The 10,697-nt window shown below is 49.6% G+C and overlaps 1 protein-coding gene across 2 annotated transcripts; it reads left to right on the top strand.

The window, feature by feature from the left end:
* The first annotated feature begins 4,480 nt into the window (after positions 1 to 4,480).
* On the top strand, positions 4,481 to 10,012 carry TMEM106C (transmembrane protein 106C). 2 transcript variants are annotated; one of them, XM_065932156.1, is made up of 8 exons: positions 4,481 to 4,575; positions 5,167 to 5,378; positions 6,491 to 6,554; positions 7,058 to 7,217; positions 7,307 to 7,447; positions 7,880 to 7,929; positions 8,416 to 8,469; positions 9,319 to 10,012. In XM_065932156.1, the coding sequence occupies exons 2-8, from the start codon at positions 5,195 to 5,197 to the stop codon at positions 9,413 to 9,415; spliced, it is 750 nt and encodes a 249-aa protein (XP_065788228.1). In that variant the 5' UTR covers positions 4,481 to 4,575; positions 5,167 to 5,194; the 3' UTR covers positions 9,416 to 10,012. The 2 variants fall into 2 exon arrangements, with proteins under 2 accessions (XP_065788228.1, XP_065788226.1); XM_065932154.1 differs by having other exon boundaries at positions 4,547 to 4,681.
* The last annotated feature ends 685 nt before the right edge of the window (positions 10,013 to 10,697 follow it).

The raw sequence follows: 10,697 nt of genomic DNA, 5'->3' as shown, positions 1-10,697 counted from the left end.
TCCAATTCTGACCTTACCACTATGGCTAGGGCAGTCAGCCTCCCGAACTCAGCCTAAAATGGAAATAACAGCTGTTTCCCATCTAAGGAAGTGCCAGGTAAGTGGCAAAATGCTCCTCTGCTAGAACAGTTTCTTAAAGGCAAGGGCCCATCTTCTCCCCCTTCTCCCTCTAGACCTTCCTAGCGTTCCCGAAAGGAATTTGTGTGGTGGGTCCCACTGCTCATCGCTCAAGAGCCAATAAACAGGCCAGGTTGGTGGAAAGGAAAGTTTGCTTTATTTCAGATGGGGGCAACTGGGGGTTGGGCAAGGGGAAGTTTGCAGACGTCTGTCCAAAGGCCGACTACCCCCCTGCCACTGTCCCCAATAAGCAGGGGGTGAGAGCTTTTAAAGATAGGGTGGGGTGGGGTCTATGTGTAGAAACAGCACAGTCATCTCTAACAGTCCTCTTTAAATTGGTCATCAGTGGTCTGACCAGCATCATCTTGATCGTTTTAGGTACAGTTAATCTTCAGCTCCAGGGTCAGTTTGTTCCTATTTCTTTGCGGTCAGTTCTTAGAATTAAGGTAGCTCATGTCCTGGGTACGGTCTGGTCATAACGTAGTTATCTTCTCCACCTGGGGTTTTGGTATACATGAGACAGCTCACAGGATATGGCTCAGAATACTATCTATAGCCCTTCAGAAAGAACTAAAGGTCCTTGACTATGCTTAAGGACTACATTATTAATATTTAGGTTCCTTTGATTGTTTTCCTTTGTTTTAGCATTTCTCACTTCTCTGATTAAACTTATTTTTTGACTAAAGTTTTCCACAGGCAATAGGCAGGCAGAGGATATGGGGGGCAGGGCAAAGACCATACTTTCCTGCTCCATTTCACTAGAACTGGACCTGGAATCTTAGAGGGTGGGGCCTATTATTCCTCTTTGTCTGAACAACACATGCGCCAGTGCTCTGTGCACTGAAATCTCTGAGCTAGAATAAACACAGAATCCTTAAGTTAAAAGGGTTGTGTGCCCCTTAAATCTGCCCGTGGCCACAGGGTCTACAGCAGCCTCTCTACACTCTACTGAGTCCCCAAATCTCTTTGGAAAGTATACAGAACAAGGGAATGGCATATTTGGTCCCGGTCTGTATTTTTAACCTCAAGCAAGTTTTCTCTGGACTTTCCTGGTGGTTCAGTGGTAAAGAACCCACCTGCAATGCAGGAGACGCATGTTGCATCCCTAGGTCAGGAAGATCCCCTGGAGAAGGGAATGGCAACCCACTCCAGTATTCTTGCCTGGGAAATCCCATGGACAGAGAAGCCTGGCGGGCTACAGTCTATGGGGTCACAGAGTCCAACAGGACTTAGTGACTAAATAACAACAGTAAGTTGTCTCCACTGTGTGAACTGACAAAGGGCACAGGATGAAGACCATGAAGGACTCCGCCAACTGTAAGCGCTCACTTTCCTCGTGTGCAGGGCCTTTCAGGACCTCAGCCCCTTGATGCATGACTCCCCTCAGCCTGTGGGCTCAGGGGTACATGAGGCACATGGAGAAATGAGGGGCTGGGAGGGCAGGGAGCTCTGGTTGGTCCCACTCCGCTCCCCCCGCCCCCACCACCAAGAGCCCCGGTGAGCTCACGTCTGCAGTAACCTCACTGCTCATAACCAGATGCTCAGATAACCTTGGAAGCCAGGCACAGGTGAGAAGTGATGGGTGGCTCCTCAGGAATGTGCTGCCCAATTAAAACAGCCACCCGGATGGCCACGGATGCTGAAACTACTCCCCCAGGCAGTGCAGGCCAGACTCCAGGTGAGGTCATTCCGCAGGCATTTATTGAGGGCCTACCACACACCAGGCTTGGGCTTCGAGCTGGGTGCTGGGGAGACAAGGAGGAATAGGAGGGTACAGTCTGTCCCAGACAACAGGCTGTCAGAAAGCCTCAGGGGTTCTGCTGGTTAAACCCCCAGGCCCCCTTTATATTCCCCAGCAACCTGAGCACCGGTTTTCCTCACATGGGCTCAAGCCCTTAGCCTGGCTCCCTTCCTTTACGAAGCATCCACAGCCCTCAATCTTCCCCTGGCCTTCTCTTCTGCTGCCTTCCTCACCCTCCCTACTCCTGGGACAGCCTGCATTTCCTCTGCAGTGTCCATCCCTAGTGCGGACATTAGACTCACTGCCCCTTGCCCTTGGCAGGCTTCCAGCAGAAGCCACAAAGTGAGGCTCCATGTGACTGAAGGATGGGCTCATTCCCCAGATGCCCCATGTGAATTCTCTGTGAAAAGGGGATCTTCAGATGGGAACACTGAACTTGGAAGATGGGCCTTAGACAGGCAAGGGGCCTCCCTCTCTCTAAAGGCCTGTGCCCTGAAGGCAGATGTTAGAAGATAATAGAAACCTAAGGATGGCCTACATGGGGCTTTGGTAAAGCAGTCACACTGCCTTGTGAAAATCCCGGCTTTCCCCTCAACTAGCTCCATGTCTATATCTTTTAAGACTGCACCCCACTATGGGAAAGACACATGCGTGCACACACACACACACCACAATTTGTAGAGGTGGGGGTGGTTATTTTTCTCATGTAATGAAAAGTCAGAAGGAAGTTAGTCCAGAGCCTGACTGTGGTTCCAAATGTCATCAGCCACCTGAGCTCTTTTAATCCCTCTACGCAGCCTTCCTTAGCACACACTTCTTGCCTCATGGGCAGAAAATGGCTGCCCCATCTCCAACCTCAAGTCCAAACTCCAAACAGGAAGAATGAAGTCAAAGCACCAGTTGAATCTTCATCCCTTATAAGGAGCTTTCCTGGAAGTCCCACACATCTCATTGACTCAAACTGTGTCATATGTCAAGTAAGGTGGGGAAATGTATTTTTCACTGAATATACTGCTGCCTTCAACGAAATCAGAATTGTGTAAACAAGGAATGTAAACTGGTATAGAGGTTGGATGGAGAGAAGTGAAGAACAATTTCATGAAGGAGAAGGTGTGGGCCAGAAATGGAAAAAGAGGAGCAGTGGCTCCTTGTTGTTTCTGACAAATAATCTTTGCTTGACCAAACTTTAGTCAGGTTCCTGAACCTTTTCCCAGGTCCATCTGTGCACTTATTATAAAATCCAGTTTTGGCATGAACCCTGATAAATCAAGGCTTCCCTCATAGCTCAGTCGGTAAAGAATCTGCCTGAAATGCAGATTCCCGGGTCAGGAAGACCCTCTGGAGAAGGAAATGGCAACCCACTCCAGTATTCTTGCCTGGAGAATCCCATGGACAGAGGAGCCTGGCAGGCTACAGTTCATGGGGTTGCAAGAGTCAGACATGACTTAGCAACTCAACCAACACCACCTGATAAATCACGTTAGCAGGAATCCCAGGCCCTCAAAATCTGATCACCTTCCATATCTGATTGGATTCCTTGTCCTCCTCCAACCCCCAGGTGAAGTCTAATCACCATGGCCTGTCTGTAGCAAGAATCCTGTTAGGTCTGTTTAGCCAGGATTCCCCTTACCCATGATGCCGTCTCTTAGTAATTTTCCATCCACTGACCCTCACCTGCTCCTTGGCTCTAAGTTCCCACTTGCCCTGCTGTGTTCAGACTTGAGCCCAGTCTCTCTGCCCCCTGGCAAGACCGCATCGGTAGCAGCCGTCCCACACCCATCACTCTATCCCCCCTTGAGTAAAGTCTGCCTTACTGTCTTCAGTGTATCACTCCGTTTTTTTTCTATAACATTTCTCACTATAAATGTTCTGTGGGCTGACTGTGGCCAGTAGTTGGCAGGTGGCTAGAGAGCAGCAGGGACATCAGCCTTCCTCACAAGACAAGGAGCAGAGAGGGATGGAGGTGGCACAGAGCTCACAGGTCGCTATTTTCACTCCCCATTGCAGGGCACGCCCTCAGTTCAGAATCTCTCCTCTCCCCAGCATCATCTTTATAATTTCATGTGGTTGACGTCTGCTTCGGAGAAGGAAATGGCAGCCCACTCCAGTATTCTTGCCTGGAGAATTCTGTGGACAGAGGAGCCTCGTGGGCTGCTGTCCATGGGGTCGCACAGAGTCAGACACGACTGAAGGACTTAGCAGCAGGAGCAGCAATGGCAGGGGAAGCTCAACCAGGCAGTCTCTACAGAGAAACTCGCCCTTTAAAAAGTGTCCTCTAACCCCTCACGTGCATGGTGTGTGTGTGTGTGTCTGTCTGTCTCTAGGGCTGGGGACGCCCTGAAGCAGGTTGAGGGCAGGTTCTGTGATGCATCTTTCTACCCTCAGCGTCTTCACAATTTCCGTGCTCAAAGATTAGCTGAGAATGGTTTTGGCTGCCAGCGCTTTCCGCCTCCCTCTTCATCTGGAGCCTTCACTCGACCCTTCACTGGAACCTTTCCCGGTGTTTCTGGGGGACCGCGGAGCATCACCACTGGTCTTCAAGCTGGTGGAGCATCTCCACCAGCTTCAAGCCCCGAGAGGCGCCGCTCGCCACCCCGCCCCGCTCTCCTCTCTCTGCTGCCCTCTATCGGCGCCGCCAGCTGGGCTTCGAAGAGCGCAGGCGCGCGCTCACGCCGGCGTCCCCGAGCCGGCTCGCGCGCCGAGTGCATGCGCACGGGGTGCGTACAGCTCTAAACACTCGGGAGGCAGGTAAACCCGCGGCATCCGGCGGGAGGCAGCAGGGGCCGGCCCGGAGAGGAGCTGCCGGGAGTTCGTGTCCTGCAGGTCTGGGGGCTTCGGCGTTCGCTCCCGCCTGGGCGACTCTGGTGGGCTCGGAGCGCGCTTTTTGACAAGGGGCGTGAACTGAGCCCGCCTCCTGGAGCTGGGGGCGGAAGAGTGGGGACTCTCTGAGGCCTGTTATTAATTTGGGGCTTGTTGTTATCCGGGAAGGTTTTTTTCCAGGAAGACACAGAGTTTGCAAGTAGCAGACAGAAGGGGTGAACCTGGACCTTGTGGGAGCTGGGGTGCCCCGATTCCTGGGGCGATGAGGAGCTGGGCTGATTGGCGAACGCGGCCCCAGTTCCCCCAGGCTATGTGTCGAGAGTCGGTGGTGGGTTAGGGAGCCCTAGTAAAAAATGAGGGGCTTGGTAGAAATTGTTCAGGTATTTGGGATCACACTCGGGAGGGGAAATTGGTCATTTTTGTGTTACACTTTTCGCATAGAGATGCACAGCCAGTAACACGCCCTCACTTGCCTCTTTGCATCCTAGGACATGACACAAGGCACACATCCTGGCCATGGGGTCCCCTCATTCCATCTATGCTCACCGGCCTTTCAGCAAGCGAAGGAAAGCAGATGACACTGAGGATTCTCTGGCCGAACGGGAGCAGCAGGAGGCCATTGCTCAGTTCCCCTATGTGGAGTTCACCGGGCGAGATAGCATTACCTGTCTTACGTGTCAGGGGACAGGCTACATTCCAGGTGAGAGTCTTTGGTGATCATGGTAAAAGATGATTCCACAAGGAGAATGCCAGGATACCCACAAGACTTCTCCTCTCTCCCAGACTGAACTTTTTTCCTTGCAGCAGTTCCACGGTCACAGACCATGCCTTGAGTAGGAGTCAGCTCAGCTGGATTCATAAACTTGGGCAGGTTCCACAGCTTCTCTGGGTTTCCCGATATTTGAAAGCCTTACTTTTCTTCACTTTCACTCCTCTGTTTGTTGCTTCCTTGGTTTGGAACACGTGGTTTGCTCTACATTCTGCAGTTTGACAAGTACATTTCTCCATTGCTGGCACTCAGGGCCTGGCATGGCTTTGTGGGGGTGGAGGAGCAGACACCATCTTGGAAGCTTCTATTCAAGGAAGCAGATAGTGAATCATTAGCAACCTAAGGTCTGAAAAAAAAAAATCAAGTCAAAGTCGGGGGTGAAAAACATGCCCAGGACTGGAGCCTGGATTGGGTATAGAATTATCCATCACTAAGTTGGCTCTCAAAAAGTCTTAGCAGTGTAGATGGAGGGTCACAGAGGTTTAAAGTTGGTAAAAATCTTAGAAATCATTCAATCCAAAGCCTTCATATTATAGATGAGGACACAATGGCCTAGAGAGGTAATGACTTAGCAGTTCATAACCGTGCCTCAGCTCAAGGCCATGCAGTAAAGCCAGAACAAGATCCAGGATTTCTTCTTCTTCTTAATATTTATTTATTTGGTTGCTCCGGGTCTGTTGCGGCATGCAGCATCTTTAATTGCGGTATGTGGAATCTCGTTCCCTGACCAGGGATAGAACCCAGGCCCCCTGCATTGGGAGCACCCAGTCTCAGTCACTGAACCATCAGGGAAGTCCCGAGATCCTAGATTTCTCAGCTTCCATGTCAGCGCTCTGGCAGCACTGATAGATGTTTTGTAATTTGTAGTACTCTCTACAGATTTGTTTGTTTCTTGTTCATGAGACCCAAAATGTGAAACTAGTATCTTAGAAACAAATAATCCCGGATGAGTATACGTTGTGACAGGCTACTGTGTATATGAAGGAAAGTACTGTCACATGTGGGATTTATTTTGCCAAAATTGTCAATTGTTTCTTTTCTAGAGCAAGTTAATGAGTTGGTGGCTTTGATCCCTCACAGCGATCAGCGGTTGCGTCCTCAGAGAACGTGAGTCATCTGAGTCTCGCCTGTTAATGCCTACAGCGGTCCCTAGTCCTTTTTTCCGTGTATGAACGCCAGTTCACTTTTGGAAAATGTTATCTGTTCTTGTAAAACTCCCCACGTCCTTTAATACTTTTTGCTCAAGCAAGATGTCTCTGTCCTCATCGCAATCTGGGGAAGGAAACTTGAAGCTAGAAACATTCTGAGGGTCGAGGCTCAAGTGAAGGAGCTGAATTGGAAGGAATTGGAGAAGAGGGTGTCCTGGCAGAGGAAGAGATGTGTGTGTCCACACAGTTCCTCTCATGAGCTTCTTTTCCCAGATTGCAGACAGCATTCAGAGGGCTTTGAAAGCCTTCTCCCGCTCTACCCCTTCTTGCCTGGTTTGCGATTCCTGGCCCTGTGCGCTTTCTTGTCCCCCACCTCCTCATTCCTGGTTTTGCATTTTATCTCATCTCACTGGCCATTGATATCTGACTTCCTGGGTTGGTTGTGTACTTTGTCATTTGCAGTAAGCAGTATGTCCTCCTGTCTATCCTGCTCTGCCTCCTGGCGTCCGGTTTGGTGGTTTTCTTCCTGTTTCCACATTCAGTCCTCGTGGATGATGATGGCATCAAAGTGGTAAAAGTCACATTTAATGAGCAGAGGTCCCTTGTCATCCTCGCCATCACGGTAAGATTAGGGCTGCCCTTCCTGGGTTGTGCACCTGCAAGTCTTGTACCCAGGACACTTAACATGTTTCCTCACTGGCACTGACGCAGGCCACCCTGAAAATTAGAAACTCCAACTTCTACTCCGTGGCGGTGACCAGCCTGTCCAGCGAGGTTCAGTACATGAACACCGTGGTTGGATCGTACATGACAACTAACATCTCCCACATTCCACCTCGGAGCGAGCACCTGGTATGCCTGCTTTTAGGAGCCTGGCCTTGCTGGGCTGTGGAATGCTGTTGCCTCGTTCTTTCCTCTCCCTCTCCTCATTTCTACGGGTAGGAACTAGGTGATGAGGAAGATCTGACAAGCTCTATAATTATGAAAAACTAGGGGAAAAAATCAGCTAAGAATTAAGTGTTACAGAAACAAAAATTTGTAGGAGAAAACAATTCACCAGCAATCAAGAAGAGGCCTTATGATAATCTGGGGCCCATTGACCTCTCAAAAGGGAAGAGGTGGGATGTTTTGTTAGAGGCGCATGATCTTAGGATTAGTGACAATCTGGGGGAAATATTTTATATGTGATAGAAGAATGCTCTCAGGTTCTTGGGTTGCTAGTAATAGAATTGTTCTGTGTCAAGCTTGCCTGGCCACGGACTGACTCTGGTGTCTTGTTTTCAGGTGAATTTTACTGCAAAAGCCGAGATGGGAGGACCATATTCCTATGTGTAGTAAGGACTGTGTTCTCTATATGTGTGCGTTTTATGGGATGAAAGGGGTTCAGAATTGAGCTCAGTTGAGGGGAGCTGGTCCTGCCTAAAGTTTCAGTCTTTTAGCCTCTAAGTTCACTATCTTGAGATTTTTTTTGGAGGGTGTGGTATTTGATATGTGACTCAAGTGCTCAGATTTCTGAAAAGAGAACATTAGGCCTCTAGAAACATTTCCAAACTCCAGCATTTGTGATGGGCATTTAAAAAAAAAAGAAGCAAACCAAGAAGATAGTGATGGGGGAGGATGGAAGAACACTGTGGGGACCCAGAACCAGTGAGCCAGGATAGTGCTTAGGCCAGGAGGGCGGGTGTGGGGCAGGGGAAGCACCCAGATGGGGCTGACTGCTCCTCAGTTTGACAGGGTAACTCAGCATTCCTGCTGATTCTCCTTTTTTTTTTCCCTCAAATTAAAACACTTAAACTGACCATTTCTTTGTTGTTTGACAGCTTCTTCTGCACGTTACCCTATATCGGAGTGCACAACATAGTGGTCTTCATTCGGTATGTTGCTCATTTCCTTGTGCCCAGGGCCTGGACTGTCAGGCCACGTGAGCGGGCCAGCTTTGCTTGAGAGCCTGTGGGACCCACAGGCAAAGAGGTTATGCTGGAAGTACTGTAGGCTCAGTCACGGCAGAGCCCTGCTGTCCTTTGGATGCAGTGTCCAAGTGTCACCAGACTCACAGGAAGCAGTTAGATAAAGAATTTTCTCCATAAAATGGGGTCAAGTTGTGTGATTGCTTTAGAATCCTCATGGGACAAGTAAAGAGGAGAAAGGCTTTCTCAAGGCGTAAGCCCAGGGCATCTAGCCAGACTTACTCTGTAACCACACAAATTACCACATGTCATGGACCTGTAGGGTTATTTTTAGAACCGTAACAATTAAATTTGCAAGTGACAAGGGTCTGCTGCAGACATTTGAAATATGAGGATTTAAAGTAGGGTTTTTTAGCCTTGGCACTGTTGACATTTTGGGCCAGACAGTTCTTTGTTGTGAGGGGCTGTTCCGTGCATTTTAGGGGTGTTTTACAGCATCCCTGGCCCTTACCTGCTAGAGGCTTACCTCCTCCCCCGCTCAGCTGTAACAACCCCAAATGTCTAGACACTGCCAGAAGTTCCCTGTGGGGTAAAAATGTCCCCAGCTGAGAACCACTTATTTAGAAGGTCATCTCAGGGCAGAGAGTCTCTGGGGATATGAAAAGATCCTCTGACTTCCTGGTTGTGTAACCATGAAGACATGCATCTGAGACCTGTGTGTTATCGCCTGAGCTTGCAAGAATTTATTTAGGCAACCTCTCTTACTTAATTTATCTCAGAAACAGAATTAATTCTTCTCAGTTTTATTTTCCCTAGAACTTCGGTGAAGATTTCCTACATTGGCCACATGACCCAGAGCTCCTTGGAGACACATCACTATGTGGATTGTGGAGTAAATTCCACAACTGTTTAGAAACTGCTCTCGGTTCTTCCATGGCAGCACCTGTCAGAAGAGACACAGCTTCTCTTCCCAAGACCTGAACCCTGTTCCTGCTCCAAGTGGTAGAACCAGAGGGGAAATTGGTTCTCTCAATCCCCAGCCACTTGGGAGGAAAAGTCCTCCCTGTAGCACCGTTGACCTTTCTCAGAACCAGCGGAATCACTGCCTCGCACCTAGCCGATGCCAAGCAAATTAGTAGGCACTCAGAGAAGGTTTGAGGAGTTTGATTGAGATCTTTTCAGCTGTTTGGGGAGGGGGCTGGCGTTATAAATTGAAACCATACCACGGTTCTAGGTTATCAGATGATACAATGATACGGAACTAGGACTGTCAGTGCAGCCTCCGCACAGAAGCAGCAGCAGGGAGGGAGCATTTGAATACGTTGAAGAAGAATGCACAGAACATTCAACATGTGAAAGTTTTTCATCTGTTTCCAAATGCCTAGGAACTTTATTTAAAAAAAAATACACTTTTTTTTTTCTGTAGAAAGTTAAAATTGTTTTTACTAAGAGTCTATGTTCCATTGGCTGGAACATGGATTGGGGAGTTTGGTAAAAAAATAAAATAAACCCTGCTTTTGATTGATCTGTGTGTCCTCTGATTTCCTGGATGTCTTAGGTAGGCACCTCTGGGGGACCGTAGAACAGTTTCCTCTGCAGAGGGTCAGCACGGGATGGGAAGGGAAGAGAAGCCCTGTCGCTGTGAGCGCCTGTCACGGAAAGCAGCCCCCTGCCCGGGAAGCCTCGCTGCTGCCCGGCTGCCTCAGGTGGTGACAGGCTGTCCTAGCGCTGCTCTAGTGCCCCCTGGAGGCTGGAAGAGGTAGCGCAGTGGTGTCTGAGAAGTGAGAAGCTGCTTCTCTGAGGAGGAATAGTAGCAGCAGTGTTAGTCGCTCTGTCGTGTCTGACGCTTTGCGACCCCATGGACCGTAGCCCCCCAGGATCCTCTGTCCATGGGGTTCTTCAGGCAAGAATACTGCAGTGGGTTGCCATTTCCACCTCCAGTGGATCTTCCCAACCCAGAATCGAACCTGGGTCTCCTGCACTGCAGGCAGATTCTTTACAGTCCGAGGAGGAGTAACTTGCTGATTAAGAGGACCTGGTGTGAAGTTGCAAGTTTCTTGACCTCCACTCTCTCGGCCACTGCAGAGCAGGCTCCAGCCCCAGGATGGCAGGGTGTCTGGGGGAAGCTTGAGTAGTCGGTTTCAGAGCTCCGCTAAGATAGGCTCCAGGTCTTTCACGTGCTCTGGTGCTTCGGG

This window comes from Muntiacus reevesi, chromosome 4, assembly GCF_963930625.1.
Source record: "Muntiacus reevesi chromosome 4, mMunRee1.1, whole genome shotgun sequence".
Lineage (NCBI taxonomy): Eukaryota > Metazoa > Chordata > Mammalia > Artiodactyla > Cervidae > Muntiacus > Muntiacus reevesi.
Note: the sequence above shows the minus strand (reverse complement) of the source record. Positions and strands in the feature narration are given on the sequence as shown.

Excerpts from the sequence above, each read along its gene's own strand:
- TMEM106C (XM_065932156.1), top strand. The coding sequence starts at position 5,195 with ATGGGGTCCCCTCATTCCATCTATGCTCACCGGCCTTTCAGCAAGCGA. Across the intron at positions 7,218-7,306 it reads TTGTCATCCTCGCCATCACG|GCCACCCTGAAAATTAGAAA; the intron begins GTAAGATTAGGG and ends GCACTGACGCAG. Across the intron at positions 7,930-8,415 it reads GGACCATATTCCTATGTGTA|CTTCTTCTGCACGTTACCCT; the intron begins GTAAGGACTGTG and ends GTTGTTTGACAG.